This window comes from Arachis hypogaea, chromosome 18 (genome assembly GCF_003086295.3).
Source record: "Arachis hypogaea cultivar Tifrunner chromosome 18, arahy.Tifrunner.gnm2.J5K5, whole genome shotgun sequence".
Classification (NCBI taxonomy): domain Eukaryota; kingdom Viridiplantae; phylum Streptophyta; class Magnoliopsida; order Fabales; family Fabaceae; genus Arachis; species Arachis hypogaea.
Window position 1 is genome coordinate 117,744,725 of NC_092053.1, and position 20,197 is coordinate 117,764,921.

At 38.4% G+C, this 20,197-nt stretch overlaps 1 protein-coding gene across 4 annotated transcripts; it reads left to right on the forward strand.

The window, feature by feature from the left end:
* The first annotated feature begins 5,505 nt into the window (after window positions 1–5,505).
* On the forward strand, window positions 5,506–19,533 carry LOC112771873 (chlorophyll(ide) b reductase NOL, chloroplastic). 4 transcript variants are annotated; one of them, XM_072223979.1, is made up of 14 exons: window positions 5,541–5,919; window positions 7,098–7,166; window positions 8,324–8,385; window positions 8,481–8,567; window positions 9,626–9,693; window positions 11,383–11,431; window positions 11,510–11,595; window positions 13,491–13,548; window positions 13,951–14,001; window positions 14,468–14,518; window positions 14,590–14,631; window positions 15,270–15,380; window positions 15,712–15,774; window positions 19,235–19,533. In XM_072223979.1, exons 1-13 carry the CDS (start codon window positions 5,580–5,582, stop codon window positions 15,757–15,759), a joined length of 1,122 nt encoding a protein of 373 aa, XP_072080080.1. In that variant the 5' UTR covers window positions 5,541–5,579; the 3' UTR covers window positions 15,760–15,774; window positions 19,235–19,533. The 4 variants fall into 4 exon arrangements, with proteins under 4 accessions (XP_025672486.1, XP_025672487.1, XP_072080080.1 ...); XM_072223980.1 differs by having other exon boundaries at window positions 5,543–5,919; window positions 13,951–13,980; XM_025816701.3 differs by lacking the exon at window positions 19,235–19,533 and having other exon boundaries at window positions 5,506–5,919; window positions 8,321–8,385; window positions 15,712–15,994.
* The last annotated feature ends 664 nt before the right edge of the window (window positions 19,534–20,197 follow it).

Below are 20,197 nucleotides of genomic sequence, written 5' to 3' on the forward strand. Positions count from 1 at the left end.
AGGTATTGGCTTCAGGCATGGGTAGTCTCTTGCGGTTCTTTTGTAGTGTGAGCCGATGGGAGGAGCATGTGCGATGCGATAAGAGAAGAGTGTGGCTTGAGTGCGTTGGACTTCCGCTCCATGTTTGGTCAGAAGATACATTCCACAAGATTGGGAGCCAGTGGGGAGATGTGGTGTGTTGTGAAGAGGCTACAAGTCCTTTTATGTCATTTCGCGCTGGACATGTCCTGGTTGATACACACAGGTTTGACGTTATTCATGAAAAGGTCCGTGTTCTGGTAGGAACAAAGGGCTTTGATGTCTTTGTTACGGAAGTTGGGAGCAATTTATCTCGAGTAGCACAGTGTGTGATGACGGATGATTCGACAGGAAATCGTGATATCCTTGTAGGAGCTGGTCTTTCAACTGGAAACAATTTAGGTCACATGGGTGTTTGTCAAAGTCACATACAGCGGCTGGGATGGGATGCAGAGGCTGAATTGTTGGTTCTGGCAGCTAGGGGGGACGATCAGCAGAGGGGTAGAGTGGTAATTCATCCTGAGGATTTGAATGAGTGGAGTAACGGGTTTTTGGTTTCTAAAACAGCAAGAGCGAAAATAAAGGAAATTAATTCTGAAGAGAAAATTGCTGATCATGTGGGATCCCCAGCTAGCAGTGCGGAGGTTAATTCGGAGTGGACTATATCCTGGGACTACGGTGGAGATTGTGTGGGAGATGGGGCTGTTTTCTTAAGTGAGGCTAGGAGAGGTTTGGAAGCTAATGAGCCCAATTACCATCAAAGGAACGCTGAGGCCCATTTATCTCTCACAAGGGCTAAGGGTATGCAGTTGGGCCACCAACAAGCAGGCCCACACGCTATTCCTCAAGCTGGACCGGGTGGGAAACGGGTTAGAGGTCCGTTGGGTATGATGGGATGCATAGCGCGACCCGATTGCTGTGTGGGTGGGGGAACGAGCTCTAGGTTTTGCGAACATATCAGCGCCAGCGCTGATAGTTCTGTTGATGGGAGAGCAAACCCCACGACGACGAATGGCGAGAAAGGGAGGGGGAGGCAGGGCGCGGATGGAGACAGCAGTCAGTTCTGGCTGACGAAGCCTGTAGTGGGTGCCGGTGCGGACCATGCGTCGCAGGCGAAGATGCTTACGGGTGAGGAGAGCGGGTTCGTTGAGACGACGCAAGACCTGGGTGGCGGAGATGAATTGGGGAATGTCGCTGGTGGGATGCCTGCGGCGAGTGCAATGCGGGAACATGGAGGTCTGGTATCGGACTGGGTGGGATGGAGTTCTGTTTCGGGCCTTGGTGAGCACAGTGCTGCTGATGCACGGCTTAAGGGAGGACGGTGTGGTGAGGATGGTTCAAGTGCAGCTGAGGTACATGAACTAGTGGCAGCGTCGGAGTTAGAGGAGGATGACGCAGGGGAGGCTGTAGCTCGATTGGGGTATGACAGTTGTGAGGATGGAAGCAAAGCGGTATCTGACACGCTAGACAACAAATATGCAAAGGAAATGGACGAAAATAGGAAGGCATGGGAGCTTGCAATGGAGTCTGGAGCAGTACAGTATGATGAGGAAGACGACATTATGACGATATTGCAAGCACAGAATGACGCGATCGCGCGCTCATAAGAAAAAACAAGCTAAGCAGAAGGAGAAAGCTAGGAGAAGTCGTCCGAAAAATCGAAAAAAGGTGTGTATAAATGCATTAAAATGATTTTTAGCTCTTGGAATATTAGGGGGTTGGCAGGAGTAGGAAAAATAAGTATGGTGAAAAACTATCGGAGGAAATTTAATCTGAATATGCTAGGCTTGATAGAGACAAAGAAAGCAGTTTTGACTAAGTTTGAAGTAGTCCAACTTTGGGGTAATGATGCAGTTCGGTGGGAATTTGTAGGGGCGGAGAGTGCGTCAGGAGGTCTGCTCTTGATGTGGGATGAAACAGTGTTTAAGATGAATAACTGTTATAAAGGAGATAGATGGTTATGTGTGGATGGTGTGTTGTTAAAAAATAACTTCCTTTGTGCGTTCTGCCTAGTATATGGTGCGCATGCGAGGGAAGAGAAGCTGGTGGTGTGGGAAGAGTTGAGCTTTTTATCTGGGTTATGTCAGGTACCGGTTTGTTATCTAAGGGATTTCAACGAGGTTACTCAAGTAGTGGAAGAGAGGAAGGGAGCTGGTTCCTTGACGGTGTCAGCAGTAGAGTTTAAATCATGGATTCAGGATATGGAGTTAGTCGACCTACCGCTAACTGATCGAACGTTTACATGGTTCAGGGGTCAGTCCTGCAGCCGCATTGACAGGGTTCTGGTTAGCTTAGAGTAGTTAGAAGAGTTTCCGGATACAAGGTTAAGAGGAGGGCCTAGAGGTCTATCAGACCATTGTCCTTTGATTGTGGAGGTGACAAGGATGGGAGGGGGACCAAGACCTTTTCGGAGCCTAGATTCCTGGTTCTCTCACGAGGGATTCCTGAGGATGGTAAAGGAGGAGTGGAGGAACTTGGGGGATATTCAATTCATGGACAAGTTGAAGGGGTTGACGATTCCGCTCGGCAAATGGCATAAGCAAAATTTTGGAAACATGGATATGAGGATTAAATAGTTTGAAGAGGAGATCACGAAGGTAGACGATTTGGTGAGCAACGGAGTGTATGATGAGACCATGGAAGCGAGAAGAAAGGCACTTGTGAGCTCTTGCAAGAAGTGGTATATTAGAAAGGAACTTCATTGGAAGCAGCTGTCACGGTCCAGGCATGCTAAGAAGATGGACAAAAACACCCGTTACTTTCACAACTTAGCTTCAGCTAGGAGGAGGAACAATCGCATTGATGCATTAATGCTCAATGGAAGGCTAGTACGGAATCAAGGCAGGATCAAGGTTGCTATACGAGAATTCTATAAGAACTTGTACCATCAAGAGACATCGCCTGTTATAGGGTTCCGGGACGGGCTGGTAGAGCAGATAAGTATGGAACAGGCAACAGAGTTAGAGTTGATGCCATCTGTGGAAGAAATAAAGGATGCAGTGTGGGATTGTGAGTCAACCAAAGCACCAGGAAGCGATGGGTATAATATGAATTTCATTAAGAGGTGTTGGGAAGATATCAGTAAGGAGTTCACTGAAGCAGTGATGGGATTTTTCCATTCAGCAGTGCTCCCTAGGGATTCGAATATCACTTGGGTGGCGCTAGCACCGAAGTTTGTTGGAGCCAAAAAAATAAAAGATCTCCGGCCGATTAGTATGGTGGGTTGTGTGTACAAGGTCATTTCTAAGGTGTTGGTTCGGAGGATGCGAAAGGTCATGCCAGGTTTAGTCGGGGAGACTCAGAGTGCATTTGTGAAGGGCAGGAAAATACATGATGGGGCACTGATTGCTTGTGAAACCGTGCAGTGGCTGAAGGTAAAGAAAAGGAGCTCAGCGATTATTAAATTGGACTTTCAAAAGGCGTATGATAGGGTCAAGTGGAGTTTTGTGGATATTGTTTTGCACAAGATGGGATTTGGCCTTAGGTGGAGGGCCTGGATAAAGGAATGTGTGTGCTCTGCATCTATGTCAATTCTTATAAACGGCTCCCCCTCTAAGCCTTTCAAAATGGAAAGAGGTCTACGACAAGGAGACCCACTCTCTCCTTTTCTATTTGTACTAGTTGTTGATGTTCTTCATAGAATGATTAGGGAGGCCGTGAGGAATGACTGTATCTCTCCGCTTTTGGTTGGGAGGGATAACATTGAGTTGTCGCACTTGCAGTTTGCTGATGATACTATCCTATTCTGTCCTACAGAGGAGGAGACTATCAGAAATTACAAATGGTTGTTGCGATGTTTTGAGATGATGTCTGGGTTGAGTATCAACTTTGAGAAGTCCAGTTTCATCCCGGTTAATTGTGAGAGGTATTGGACACGGAAGATGTGCCATTTACTGGGATGTAAGGAGGCATCCCTCCCAGTCAGATACCTGGGCATTTCTTTGGGAGCAAATCCGAGGCTCGTTAAGACATGGAAACCTGTGATTGACAAGGTGGAAGAAAAACTGAGTCTGTGAAAAGCAAAGATGCTCAATAGGGCGGGTAAGCTCGTCTTCATTAAATTGGTTCTTAATAACCTGCCTATCTACTATCTCAGTTTGTACAAGATGCCCAAGGCAGTGGCGGAGAAGTTGATCTCCCTACAAAGATGTTTCTTATGGAGTAAAGAGGATGGGAGGTATGGGATGCCACTAGTAAAATGGGAGATAGTAATGGCTCCAAAAAAAGTAGGACGCTTGGGAGTTGGTGATACAGTGGTACGAAATACAGCCTTACTTTTTAAGTGGTGGTGGAGATTTTCGAAAGAGGACTGTCCTTTATGGAAGAAAGTTGTTTGCTCCTGTAACAACATGAACCTTTCTGAGATGCTGAGTAGCCAGCCAATACCTACAAGAGGGGGTCCTTGGAAGGAGATCTGTCAATTACAAATCAGAGAGCCACATGTGAGAGAAAAGATGATCAGAGGATTGTCCATGGAGGTAGGGAATGGCAAAACAATCCGATTCTGGGAGGATAACTGGCTACCGGGGGGTATGTTGAAAGATGTGTTTCCAAAACTCTTTTCGGTCTCCAACCTTAAAGGATCTGTTATAGGGAATTGTGGGTTTTGGGATGGGTTAGAGTGGGTTTGGAGCTTTCAATAAAGGAGAGAGGTTACACACAGTTAAGCTCACAAGTGAGAGAGAGGATAGAGTGATCTGGAAGTTTGATAAATCTGGTATTTTTTTCGACTAACTCCTTTGTGCAGGTGCTACAAGCAGAAGTTCTTTCGGAGGAAATAACAAGCTATAGTTTCACTAGTGCTATTTGGAGAGGTTTCGTTCCTCCAAAGATCGAGCTATTTTCTTGGTTTGTGTTGGCCGGCAGGGTGAACACCAAGGATAGATTGTGTAGATTAGGCATTATTGAACAGAATGATAATATGTGTGTGTTATGCTGTAAGCATGTAGAGTCTGCGTTTCATTTGTTTATTGGGTGTGAACTCACTTGGCAGGTGTGGAGTGCTTGGTTGTTCGCTCTTGGGAGGACTTGGGCAATGCCAGGCTCACTAAAAGAACACTTTCAAAGTTGGACGACTGGTTCAGTGAGGAAGGATGAGAGGAAGCGGTGGTTCATTGGTTTCTTTGCTGTTATATGGACAATTTAGCTAGAAAGGAATGATAGAATCTTCAAAAATCAAGCCTCTAGCGTGAAGGAAATTATGAATAGATCCTTTGATTTCTCTGATGAATAGTTTGGTAGTGAACCCTTTGATTGTTGAGGGCAATGCCGAAGATGACTGGGATTGTCATGTACTTAGAGTTGTTGGCTTGAACTGTTTTGTCTTTTAATGCTCCACCTTGTGTGTAAGCTCTTTAATTCAAAAAAAAAAAAAGTCTTTTTAATTTTAATAAATATAAACCAACTTTTAAAAATTTATCTTTAAATACTTTTAAAAGCACTACTAACTTTAAAAATTACAAATACACATATTAAAATTTTTGGCCTATACGTGATGTGCTTGTACTGGCAAGGTAAGCGCGTGGCGATAACGGGAAAGCTGTGCGAGTGCGACAGGGCCTATGGGAAGACTCGAGCAATACAGACAGTACTATCCGTTTTCTTTTCCATTTCCGATTCCCCCATCCTCAATGGCTTCCACTACCGTTTCCTCATCCTTCAACTTCCCATCTCCAACCCTTTCTTCACATCGCCATAATCACCCGCTTCGGTTCTCTCCCTTCTCAGTTAACGGTTTCAGTTACCCAACCGTTGCTTCCCGCCAAAACACCTGCATGTCACGTGGCACCCTCCGCTGCGCTCTAAAAAATCCAACCTCTCGTGCCTTCAGTGCAGCGGCCTCGCTCAATAAAGAACCAATGATTCCTCCTTACAACGTTTTGATAACTGGCTCAACCAAAGGTCAGTTTTTGCTTCTTTTCTATTACTTTCTGAACCAAACTAACCATTAACCCATTTAAATTGTTGATGACAAAATTAATGGTTTGCGTCTTAGTGAGATATAAACACCTACATATCTATCGACCAACTTTGAAACGGTTCAAATGTTGCTCTTTACTTGCTTTCTAAAGTGCATGTGTAATTTGATTGCTGATGTTTGAAGTTGTGTTTAGATACTTAATTTAGTAAAGGACAATGCTACATGAACAAAATTTATTATTTTTGGCCAACATTTGGCCAATAAAGATTTTTTACCTAGTGTAATTGAATACACATGTATATCAAAACTAAATTCTGAAAATAATGTTGGCCAAAAGGGTCGATTTCTTTCTTTAGTAAAAGAACTCATTCATAATTAGGAGCCTATTTCTCATTTTAAAGTACTAACTGTATGATTCTTGGGAGGAGTTTTAGCCTTTTGGGTTTCAAGTTGTAGTGTTGGTTCTTAACTTTCGTGTAAGGATAAAGAATTTGGGAAGAATAAACACTGCGAGCTTCTTTAGTATTAGAGTGAGCTATGCTTACTATCAATTTTCTTGCCAAAGGAAGGACAAAACTTTATAGAGGTGAAGGAAGTTATGAAATAGAGTTTAGAATGTACTTCTAAACATGGCTTCGGAGCTTTTAGGTGAGAACCCAACACTTTTTGCTGCTTCTTGTTTGTTGTATTGTTAGTCTGTTTGGTAGAGAGGGAATTTTCAATTTTGTCTCTTTCAAGAAGATCCTTGCGAATCTTGATTATAGCTTGAAGAGAATGAATAACTTCCTTCTCAAATTTCTCACTGAAATATAACTATGTTTTAAACTATTTGAGCTTCAAATCAAGCACCAGTGCTTGAGCTAACGACTCTCAAATGGGTTTACAGAAGCTTTGATTAAGTAGCTTGTGATTCTAAACAAGCAAAAACAAAAACACAACATAATAAATTTTCTTTGGGTTTTGCTTTTAAATTTATACTCTATCTAATGCTTTGAAATTAATAATTTATTGTTTAAGGGAATCTTTCCTTTCTTGATTCATGTATCAAATGTTTTGAAATCAATAATGTAGGGCATGGGTTAGATCCCCCCTCCCCCCCAAAAAAAAAAACAAAAAAAAAAATTTGTTCTAACTGTGTATATATATTCATATGATTCAGGAATAGGGTATGCATTGGCAAAGGAGTTTCTTAAAGCTGGAGACAATGTCATAATATGCTCAAGATCATGTGCGGCGAAACTCTTGGTGTTTTAATATGTATCAACTTTGCAGTTAGCTTTTTCCATGATTCAATACTTGACTCAATACCCTTACTACAATACTACTTATGTTAACTTTACATGATTTAATCAGCTACAATCATGTTTTTTTCATTCCTTCATTTTTTTTGTTCATAATTGCGAAAATGTTTGGTCCTGATAGAAATCCAGTAATAACCAATGACTGAAAAGTGATAATTTCCATACAAAAGCATATATATATGAGATTCTCATTCTTTCCTGCCTGATCACTCTCCATGTCCTCTTTTATGTGGTTATATCCTACCCGATTTCTACTATTGCCTTTTCTGTTTCTTCCAGCATTGCACCTTAGTAATCCTTGGTTTCCTAATAGTTTATTTGAACTTTTCTTATCATTGTTTGGTGGATGCAGTAAAAAAAAAAATTGAACAACATTTGAATAGTTGTTTTATTTTTTTAGAATTATCGGATTTATTTGTCTTTTATTCTTGACTATTCTTTTGAGGAGCTTTAGTCATATGCTGTTTATTAGTTTATGTAGGTCTTGATCCTGTTTTGGTGTTGGAAAATGATTTTATTGTTGATATAAAATCATTCATGTCTTTTACTCAAGACTTAAGCTTTTATCAAAAGAAGACCTTAAGCTTTAAGAGATGGTTCGCAACATGGCCTCTATCGTGTAGGACTAAGTGACCTAAATTTCAATACTTACTGGCTGCTATTCTTAATAAAACAAGATTACTTTCATGTTTCAGCACAAGCTGTAGCCCAAAATTCGCTTGCATGAGATATTATTTTTGTGCCTTCTTCTAATAGCTTAACCTTTTGGGGAAGATGGTGCATGATAATTAGTGTTAAGTTCCACTTAGTTCTTGCCATTAGAGGAGCAGAATAATCCAGTAATTTTATTACATTAATTTTTCATGTTCATTTTCATTCAGATAATGACTTACAGTTATATGTTTCATTTCTTTTATTCTTATATATGTTTCATTTCTTTTATTCTTAGTCCATGCCCTTGGTAGTTCTGCTCTGATTTGAATTTTAGTTTAGCTTACTGCTGATTATCAGCTGTGACTGTAAAATTCTATTTATCTTATTTCTGTGTCTTACCTTCCTCTATTTCTTGGTTTTCATTTAGCAGATGAAAGGGTTGAGACTGCTGTGAAGAGCCTGAAAGTAGAATTTGGGGAGCAGCATGTGTGGGTACCTCCTCTTGAACTTTCTTTTTAGTAGTAGAACATCTGTGAAAAATTATAGATGTCTGATTTGTTCTCACCATCAATTTATGTTTCTTTCAGGGATCTAAATGCGATGTCAGAAATGCAGAAGATGTCAAGAATTTAGTTTCATTTTCTCAAGAAAAGCTGGGATACATTGACATATGGGTATTAATGCCTGATTCTTTTTCATTTTGTAATTGTTTGTTTTGCATATTCAATTAGACAAGTTTTTGGATTCGATTTTATTAGTTCTAATTGTTAAAAGAACTATATAAACAAATTATTAAGCTTCTTATCTTAAACACAATATGGTTTTCAATATTGTTGTAGTGCAATACCGTGTATTTTATTAAAATATGTGCTAAAAGTATTATGAAATGTTCTACTCGGTTAATTTTATGGTAAACTACCTCACATTTTCTTTTTCGCACAAGAACAATCATGACTAAGTCAAATTTGGAAATGAAAGATCTACTATGGGCCTGGCTGGTAATATGTTACCATTCTAATCTCAAAACAAAATTTGTACTACACATGCAATCTTTTAACTAAATGTATAGTGAGGCATTCTGAAACTTGGTATATACATGAACTTTTTCATATATTATAAATGTATAATATAATATAATATAATTATTAATCATTATTTAATGAGCTATATGTAAAACAATAATATCAATATTTATATTGAAAATCAAATCAGATTCTACATTTTATATCCATATATTTGTTTATATAAACATAAGCACCATTATTTACCAATTACCTCCTTTCAGTGGAACCTGAACCTTAGACCTCTTAGATTTACCACCAGCTACATGGAAACATGTTTAATTCTTTATTAATTAGTGTGCTCTGTTGTACAACTCTGCCCATATGATGCTTTATTGTAAACTTTTAATATATGTTGCCTTTTCCTAAGCTCTTATGAAAGAGGATGCTATGATAGACACTTGAGGCCTAATCTAAAACAATGTCAAATTTTCATAGAAATGGATAAACTCATTGATCCATCTACGGAAAAGTCTTGATTATATGCATAGCTACTTCTTTACCCCCCCTCCCTTCCCCCTCCCCTTTCCATTTCCCTTCTCTATCAAATATCCTTCTGCTGATTATAATTCGACGATTACTTATTGATACACATTTCTCCCATTTCTGCTGAATGTCAATGTTAATACTAAATTCTAATTCTTCGTGATCCTTTATTGTGAACTGTGCAGATTAATAATGCTGGATCAAATGCATATAGCTATAAGCCGCTTGCTGAGGCCTCAGATGAAGATCTTATGTGAGCTATTTACACAATTACACCTTTAATCCTAGGTGTCCCGTTTTTAAGGCTTGTTGTTCTTTTAAATTTGAATAAATTACTGAATTATGTAAAGTTTCTTTTTGTTTCAATTAGGAATGATTAGGTTCTTCTTTAATAGGTATTGTAATGATTAGTTAGTGTAATCTACAAGCTGAGGAATTCAGGACCTCTAGCTTTCACATTATAATCACTATGTAAACATGGTGTTTAGAGCATAGGTTCTGTTAAGGTCCCTTTTTTGTCCAGCCAGCACTATCCAGAGGAGACCCATTAACTGCTGCTCTTTATCTGGGAAAACAAAGTCTATATTGTATAGTCCAAGTTCAGATCCAGAAGGCTCAGATCAGTTACTTGGCAAAAACCCACCGCCGGAGGGTCCTCCACATGCCGTCTTTGCCAGGACAGTCCACCAGCATGTGGAGTCCACGTGCCACCTTCCGGAGCTTTGATTCCATCTTGAGCAACGTTGTTCAACGTGTCGGCACTTCCTAGTTCTGCGACAACTGGTGAGGGCAACGGAACCCGGAACCCCGACGAGTTCAACGGCTATGGTTTCGTTGGTATCGTTGCTCCAGATGGTGGCGCGTGGACTTAGAGATGGCGCGTGGAGAGCTCTCACGGTGGGTTTTTGCCTGGTGACTGACTTAAATCTTCTGAACTTGACTATATAGACTTCGTTTTCCCAGAAAAAGAGCAGTGTGAATGGGTCTTTGCCAGACAGTGGTGACTGCAAACTAAACAGACCTTGATAGAACCTATGCTCTGATACCATGTTTAGACAGTGATTATAATGTGAAAGCTTGAGGTCTGAACTCCTCAGCTTGTATATTTATATACATTGACTAATCATTACTCATAATTACAATACCTAATAAAGAAGAACATAATCATTTGTAATTGATTCTAATTTATCCTAATTGATACATAAAGAAACTTTACTGAATGATATCAACAGAAGGCAGCAAGAGTCGGAGAGTGATTAAGCCTGTGGGTATCTGTAGGTCGCTTTATGATGGGTGTTTCAATAATCTTCATCTGAGCTAATACTGTACTTGGGTCATCCATTTTGTGCTCTAGTGTTGTTCTATATGCTAGATGGTTTAATTTTCTGGAATGGAATTGGTGTTTGTACTTATGATTTGATTTACATGAGTTCTATATGCCATATGATTTGCTCAACCTAGAATTTATGTTTGTACTTCCGTATGATTGATTGCATGAGAATCCTATAAACATGTTCATGGTTTGAAGCTCATTTGTTAATGTAAAACAGCTAGAATCATGGTAACCTATTCATTTATTAAAAGAAAAACTGAGCATGTTAATTTGTTAATTAGCGAAAGAAAAAGATAAATTGTTATTGATGTTGATTTCTTTCTTAGTTTTTTTTCCCGGGTAATAATAGTGATAATAATGGTGGGGTTAAAGAAGATGAAGAAGAAATATATTGAAGATGATAGAAGGGTAGTTTGGGAATTTAACATATTACAATTAGTTTTTTAATAGAGTCAATGCAAATTAATGAGTATTTTTGTGAAACTGAGCTCATTTTTTATGGGTACAAATTGAGTTTCGTTCTTTCGTAGGTAGTTTTATCAACATTTTCATCTTTTATTAGTAGACATGATAGGTTATATTCTTTAAATTCTTATTTTTTGAATGCAGTGAGGTGGTTACAACAAATACACTCGGTTTGATGATATGTTGCCGAGAGGTAAACTATTTCTCATCCAAGAGGGACTATGAGTTATATTGGTGCATTGTTATGCATAGATCTTGAGTTTCTATTTAGGCAATAAAGATGATGGCAAGCCAGCCTCGCGGAGGTCATATTTTCAATATTGATGGTGCAGGCTCAGATGGTAGACCAACTCCAAGGTACCTTTTGACTTTGTTGAAGTGTTCCATTTGTCCTTATATATGTTAAGAGATTATTGGTCCTTATATATGTTAAGAGAGAGAAAAGAGAAGTGAAAATGAAACTATATATGCAAAACACAGCATATGTTCCTAGGTGATGGGCCGTGTGGAGTCACACTGTGGCCATTGCCGGATGGGGTGGGGTGGGGCGGACCGGGGTGGAAGAATCAGTCTATCATTTTTGTCGATATGTTGATGTTTTTTGGATAAACAAACTTGTGAGGGATGGCTTTCTATGGTTTCTATGAATATGAATGATTGACTTTATATGGTGGTCCTTTTTTCTGAAAGTTTTCGAGTGTACTATGATGTGATTATTAACAACTCATAAAATAGGTTGCTAAGCTATAAGGCGCTCAGTATTGGGATTATTAACAACTCATAAAATAATTTTCTAAGCTATAAGGCAGTCAGTATTGGGATACTAATTTAGTTGTAAATTGAATATTTAAGGAAAGCGATAAACCATGAGTTATTTCTTCATGAATAAACTATCATTTTCTATCCATGAAAAATGAAAATAGTGACAAAGCAACCCATGAAAGAATTAAAGTCACCTAGTATCTAGATTCTAGACAAAAGTTTTTAAATGTTAAATTTGCGTTGACTCCGTTAAGAGACTAGCCAGTGTAGTACATTAAATTACCAAACTACCCCTATCATCATCTTCGACCTCTTTCTTCATCTTCTTTAACACTACAATTGCGGTAATCTCCTAGCTTTTATTCACACTCAATAATACTACACGCCACATTCATTCCACTAATTCTCTCCAATAATACACTCAATTGATTTCTAAAAAATGAACCTAGAGTTTCAAATTGTTGTTGTTTTGTTTTCCAAGAGGGGGATGGAAGAATATGTTGTGGTAATGAGATTCTTGGGGTTCTTCTCAGCCATAATGTTAAACTGCTAATGATATTCCTCTTCCTTGCAATTGTTCTTCCCTTCCCTCTCCCTTCCAAAATGTTGAACAATGCCCCCCAAGCAATTGCAACCCAACCACCGTCTGCAACCCTTCCCTTGGCTAGGTTACCCTATCCCTCAACCTCAGTACCTCTCTGGCTCCATTGCGGTCGTCCACTCCATCGTCCTGGAAGATACCCAAGCTCAGGAAGGTTAGTTGATTAGGTAGGGGGTGGTCATTATGGGTCTCATGTGAGTGAATAGAATGAGGATCCATTGTAGTTGTTTATGATTTGTGAGGATGGTGGCTGATTTGTGATTTTTGGAGATTTCAAGAGGGCATATGGTAGGTTTAGGGCAGTGATTCTGTGGCGAGTTCCAACTATGAGAAGAGCGACGGCAACAACGACAAAGGGTTGCAGGTGCCGGCGGGGTCTGGTTTGAATTGTAGAAAGGAAAAGAAACAGGGGAAGGGAGGGTGATAGTGGTGGTTGGGGTCCAAGGGAAATGACAATGTCCATGGAGGTGAGAATTTGGAGAGGTCGAAGATGATGATGGAAAGAGTAATTTTGGAGTTTAAGTAGTCTCTTAATGGAGTCAACACAAATTTAACATTTTGGTACTTTTGTCAAATAGGGCCCATCTTTTATGGGTATAAAGTTAGCTGATATTTCATGGATAGTTTTGTCGGGATTTTCATCTTTTATGGGTAGTTATGGTGATTTATTCTTTTTTCATTATGTTAATCTTTTAAAATCTATACCACCACTTTTAAAACCAGAGGATAGCAAATTGTAGGTGGTGTAAATTAAAAGACTTTCTTCTGTGAAATCCAATAATTGCATCCTGAATTCTACTATTGTCTTTGCAGTGAATGTTCTTACAAAGTTACCAGCGCTTTTATACATGCCATGATGAAAATTCTCAATTTTCTCCTCTTTTCTTAGGTTTGCTGCATATGGAGCAACCAAGAGAAGTGTGGTGCATCTGACAAAATCTTTACAAGTTGAGACTTTCTATATATATTGTCACTTCTTGACCATGCTTGTTCTGGTGATACTTAGGAAGCGTATTATATGCTTAAAAGTTCTTACTATTTATAATTCTTATTCGCAATCATGTCAAGTTGCTAGATCATTTGTTTTTCCTTGTCTTTTTTAAACGCTATAAGTTCTAAAAAATATGAGAAATTATATTACAAATTTTTTGTACTAGTAGAGAAAAGGAGAAATCAGTTTGACAAAAATTATAACACGAAAAAGTTAAGAAAATTTTGTTGTAGGTGTAAGTTGCAAAGTTAAAATTCTCCATTATAAAAAGGTTTCTTCATTCGTTGTAGTTTTTTGCTTCTCTCAATATATTTCATAAAATAAGAATTACAGTTGTGGATGTCTTCATGTTTCACAGGCAGAATTGCAGATGCAAGATGTAAAAAATGTAATGGTGCATAACCTTTCCGTAAGTTCTGTGTTTATAAATCCTTTAAATAGTGGGGATGGCTGCATGAGTACTTGTATGTTTGAAAGAAAATTTATTTATCTAAATTCTTCCAATTTGGGGCCGTTGTTATAGTTGACCTAATAATCAATTGATGAGAAAAATCAACAAATTCGATGTGTAAGGCTTGCCCTACTAAAAGGGTGTCAGCATATGCTTCCATGTTGTGCATGTTTTTGCTAAATTTACATTCCAATATTGTCTTACGTATACACTTACAAAAGTCATATCTCCAAAGTCCGTTTTGTTGTGCTAGCTTCTCTATCAGTTTGTCTCTCGATTCATGTAGTAGGACTCTACAAAAATATGCATCATGGCTCCAGTGTTTATGTTACCTCACCAACTCACAATGCTACTACTGCTAAGTATTCCACGTGAACAGTTATGGCTTACTCTTAATTTTGTTTTCCCTTGTTTGTTACTATAGCCAGGAATGGTCACAACGGATCTTCTCATGTCTGGTGCTAATACAAAGCAGGTACATATGAAACTAAGTCATCTTTTTTATGTTTTTAGCTCGTTTGACGCACTGACATTTGTTCTTTACAGGCAAAGTTTTTCATCAATGTCTTGGCTGAACCGGCCGAAGTGGTAAGATTTTCATATTTGTGAATAATAAGCCCTGAGAATTAATGCGAACTAATTCATGCAAAAAGAATGATATGGATGTGAATATTTTAAATAAACCCCTTCATGATTAGGTTCATCACTGGAACACTTACTTAATTATCTATGTAGAAATTCATACACATGAATGAAATAAGTAAAGAGTAATTATTCACCAAGGATACAATTTTGAAACTTAACCTAAAATTCAGAATACTTTTTGTATGAAATATGTTTATTTAACGAAAAAAAAGTTATTGACACACTGTGTTTGAGGTGTTTCAACATTCTTATCTGGCTTTTTAGTCGAGATAAGGTTGAACATATCACATGTGACGATATTTGGATGTGTCCAAGCATGTTTAGGGAGGCTTTTTTAATTTATTTTTTATTTTCCAATATACAGCTGAGTGTCATTAAGTTTCAGTTTCTGTATTCCTGTTTGTGCTTCATAGTAGAATAGTTACCATTTAGCCATATACTTTCTAATATGATGAATATAGATAGATTTGTCATTAATGTGTATGGCTTTTGTATCTCAGTTACATTTTTTTGCTTTTCTCTTTTGTCAAATTCATTCATTGTCAATTCTTCATTTTACTTTTTATCAAATGGTTTTGCAGGTTGCTGAATACTTAGTTCCAAACATTAGATCTATACCTACCAATGGATCAATGAAGCCAACATACATCCGGTTCCTCACTGGTTTGAAAGCGTATTCCCAGATATTTTCAGTTAAGAAAGCGATAATGATCACTACTTGCATGCATTTAATCAAAATTCTCGGTATTTTTATACCATGGTACCCTTGATTTCACAAGAGTATCGGTACCTCATGTTAAGTTTGGAATAAAAATATTAGAAAATTGACTAAAGGGTGTTTGGAATAAATCTGTTTTTTAATCACATAATTTTTTTATATATAAAAAATCAATGCAAACACCTAAAAAAAATTGTGGCCTGGAACTGGAAGTCAATCCAATGCACTCTTAAGGGTAGGATACCTTCAAATTTTACAAGGTTCCAGGAACATAACCGAATGCTTCTTTTTGTGTTGCCATACAGAGACTAGCATTTGGGGCAAGAAGGAACCGGTATGTTCTTGAAGAATGAACAGAATTAAAAATGGTGCCAGGCAATTTCTAACTCTAGATAATATTCTGGTCGTTTATGATCTTCTGGAATACATTAGTGGGTATTTAGTATTTACTGGACCTATAATCCTCGGGCAACCGTGTAAGAGTTGGTTTTTTTTATAACCGGAGATTTCTAGACGGGGAGAGGGGACTTATGCCATGTATTTATTTTTCTTTTTCTGTTATTTATTTTTTGCCACTATTCCCCTTTCCGTTCGGCTTTTTCCCTGGTAACCTTTTAAGGGCTTGTTTCATTTATTTATTTTTTGCCACTGCAAAAGTAAACAATCTACTTCCTCACGCTCTAATTTTGGCAAGGGATACAATGCTCCGTATACGTTTGGACTTTGGAGCATTAAAACTCCATTGTTAGAAAAAAAAAGTTTATATTTATTTTGACTTTTCTTTAGAGTAAACGATTAAATTGACACTCCAAAGATTTTGATGCTAATAAAGATAACCTTGAGAGACGCGAAAGACCAGAGTTCCTAAAAAATTAGAAAAAGTATAGGTAGAGAATATTGCTGAACAATGTGAACTGTAATAATCGAAATAACTGTTTTAATAAAATAATAATTTTATATTGTCTGCAATAGGTGCAATAGGTTCAAAAATATAAATGATATTTTGAAAACAAAAAGGTGAAATTTGAATTCAATAATTTTTTTGAGTGGGAAGAAGTATCTTTTACAAAAAATTTTTGTAAAAATACGTATCGGTGTTTAAGCTGGCAGTACCGGTTCTAGTCTGACCGGAACCGCATATTGAGAAAAATAAGATTTTGAAAATTGAATTAATTGTTTTGAAATGACAAAAATAATTTAGACTTAAAGGTTTTGGCCCGAAGTGGGCCAAACGAACCAAGAACACTTAGCAGGTTGGATCAGGACCAAGTTGGACCCAAGTTTATAAATACCCTAACTAGTGAGCATTCAGCTCATTTTCACCAAGAAACAAAGAAAGAGGCGCTAAACTTGTGAAGTGAAGAAGGAAACCCTTTTTACTATTCATCTCCTCTTTTTTTTTTGCTAAAACTTGAGCTACGGAGCTCTGATTGACGAGACATTTACGGCCATGCGAAGCTCTCGTTGAGCTCTTCGTTTCTATCTAAGAAAATCTAGTAAGAATTCAAAACTCAAGCTCCAGTTTCTGCCCTAATGGAATCTGCGATTTTACGTTTGATTTTTGAGTAGATTTTGTGATTTTGTTTGTTTAGGGGTGATCTAGCATTGAAATATTGTTGGGTTTTGCCCTTAATCTCGTTGGGTAAGGTAAGGTCTCACTAAACCCTTGTGTTTAGTTGTTTTTGTGAACCCTAGGTTTGATGTTGGTATGTTATATGATGTTAAATTGAGGTTTGATGTTTGTTGGAGTGAGTTTGATGGTTTTGGAGCTTTGAGCTTGAGCTTGGTGTTTTGAGTTGCGTGGGAATCGGCTAAGGTATGGTTTCGGTCTCCTTTATGTAATATGTAATATTTTTGGACACTTAGACTAGTTGACCTTAAGATAGGATTGAATGATGTTGGTGTATGACTAATTATATGTGAATTTATGTTTGATGATGAAGAGGATGATATGGAGTGTTGGAATGTGTGATATATGAATTAAGATGATAATATGATGAGTATTATTGTTTGTGATTATGATGATTGGTGAAGGATATTGATGAATTATGATGTTGTTGTTGGTGATTGGTATTAATTATTGAGATTGAGATTGAATAATGATAATTATGAGGATTTATGGTAGAAAATATTGAGTGAAATGTGTGTTGAGTTGTTTGAAGAGCTATGAAATGGTAAAGTGTAGTATGTGGTAGTGCTTTGTAATGAATTGGGTATGCCTTGGTTTGGTTTGGTTGTGAATTTTGGAAGTTTGAGAACCTAGTTAATTTTGGTAAAAGCCAGTTTTTGGTGAACTTTGATGGATCATAACTTGAGCCTTAGTTTTTGAAATTGGTTGAAATTTTTCTTAAATTAAAGTTCATTTAAAGATCTTTAAATTGATATAAAGTTTGATGAAAATGGATTTTTGTAGAGGAAGTTATGAACGTTTAAAGTTTGGTGTTTAAAATTGAAAATTCTGCAACTTGACATTTTTCTGCAAACTGAGGTGTGTATGCGTACGCGGGCACCCCATACGCGGATGGTGGCCTCTGTCCAGCACTCCCGCGTACGCGGCCCAAGTATGCGTACGCGAAATGGTCCAATATTCTTGTATGCGTACACAGACGTATTGTATGCGTACACGGACGTCCTTTTTTAACCTTATGCGTATGCATGGTAGGGGGTGTGCGTACGCACAGCCCCTGTTTTGCTGAAAAATTATTTTTCTTCGTTTTTCAAGGGTTCTCTAGCTTCCAAACTTCTTTATCTATTGTTTTAAGATTGCTAACTAGTAATTAGACTTTAAGACTAATAGAGATGGGTTAGTGAGCTAAATTGGTAATTTTCTGTATGAGTTTAGAAGATGGAGACTTAGGTTTCTGAAGTTGTGGGTGAACTAGTGAAGTGTTGTATTGGAAATGGCTTGAGAACTTGTGAGTGGATGATAACTTGTGGAATTAAGACCTGATGATGATTATGATGAGCTTGATGGATATTGAAGGAGAGTGTGCCAGGCACTATATCCTTGAAATGTTGAGACTTGAGAATTGAAAGTGGATTGAGATGAGAAATGGTGATGACTGATGATGATTTGAGGTTGATGGACTTGTTGGATGTGGATAGTGTGCCAGACACTATATCCTTGGAATGATAGTATGTCAGGCACTATATCCCTAGAACGATTTATGATGAAACATATGTTGTTGTTTTCCTTCTCTGTCGCAAGATTGTGCTAAGCACTATATCCTTGGAGAATGCAAGTGTGCCAGGAACTATATCCTCGGAACGATACAAAAGCGTGCCAGACGCTATATCCTCGGACGTAGCAGAAAGGCGACATCCGAAAGGATGTTTCGGGTTGGCATTCATGGACCGACAAGTGATATTACAAGCCAATAGGATAGGCATTCATCATATGCATCTCTTATGTGCTTGTTTGCTTTGATTACTTGTAGTTTGTTTAAGTGTATAATATGCCTACTTGCTTCTTTAATTACTTGCTATACATGAATATTACTCGTGTATTACTTGTTTGCATATATTTGTGATTGTTTGGTGCTGAGGAGGTCAGGTAGGCAGCGGCAATGGGATCGTGAGGAGGTTAGGTTGGTGAAGGTTGTAGGATACAGCGGTGTGACTAGTTTTAGTTAGAAATTTCCTAAGATTAGATTACCCTGTTTATGGTTTATGGTTTAAATTATTTATTTTCATTAAGCTTGAATATCTGTTTTCGATGCGAAATTCTAGGATTACCTTTGGCGTCCCAGAACCTTATTTCTTACATATTGGGCATTGTTACCATACTGAGAACCTCCGGCTCTCATACCCTATGTTGTTGTTTTTCAGATGCAGATCGCAACCCACCTCGGTGAGTTTGCGAATGGTGACAGAGCGGAGGATCTTTTGTTATCTTGTATTTTGGTTATTATGATGTAGCTCTCTCACTTTTGTTATTATACTCTGTTGTTGCGTTAGAGGCTTACTTTAAGAGATAAGTTGTATAAGTTGTTTTAACTTCAAAACTCTGTTATGTCTGTATTATGACTAGTCGGTCTAAACTCCGCGGGCTGTGGCTAGTACTCTATGGTTATCATACTTGTATATATATATTTATCTTGACTATTGTTATTAAGTTTCATGTTGTATGTTGTGTCTTACGCTCTTAGTTATCGTGTGGGGTTAAGTACTGAAATCGTCCCTAAGGTAAGTGGCGAAAATCAAATTCGTCCCCGACGTTTTTTTGCTATTAAAATCATCCCGAACGTTCAGAAACACTTTAAAATCATCATTTCCCGAATTTTTGGACAAAAATACCCTTGACTATTAATAAAAAAAAAACCCTACCCCCACCCTCACCCATCAGCATCTCTTCGCTTCTCTCTCCCCCCTAACCCCCCAATTTCCCTTCCTCCTACACCCACCCCCAAACCCCACCCCCAAATCCCATCCCATCCCATCCCATCATCATCATCATCATCATCATCATCAGTTCCCACTCCCTCACCCCCATCACCGTCGCCCCCTCACCCCTTCACCGCCGCCGCCTCACCCCCTCACCGCCGCCGCCTCACCCCCTCACCGCCGCCGCTCCGCGTCCAACCCTCCTGCCGCACCATGGGTCCAACCCCCCGCACCGCACCGCACCACCGCACCACCACTTCTTCTTCTTCTTTTTCTTTTTCTTCTGTGAACTGAATTTGTTGAATCTGTGGACTGGATTTTTTGTAAAATTTGTTATGCATGTTTGAATTTTCTGTTGATGATGATGATGATGAACATGAAGAGAGGGGCATGAGAAAGGGGGTGGGG

Excerpts from the sequence above, each read along its gene's own strand:
- LOC112771873 (XM_025816701.3), top strand. The coding sequence starts at position 5,580 with ATGGGAAGACTCGAGCAATACAGACAGTACTATCCGTTTTCTTTTCCA. Across the intron at positions 14,519-14,589 it reads CTGGTGCTAATACAAAGCAG|GCAAAGTTTTTCATCAATGT; the intron begins GTACATATGAAA and ends TGTTCTTTACAG. Across the intron at positions 14,632-15,269 it reads TGGCTGAACCGGCCGAAGTG|GTTGCTGAATACTTAGTTCC; the intron begins GTAAGATTTTCA and ends ATGGTTTTGCAG.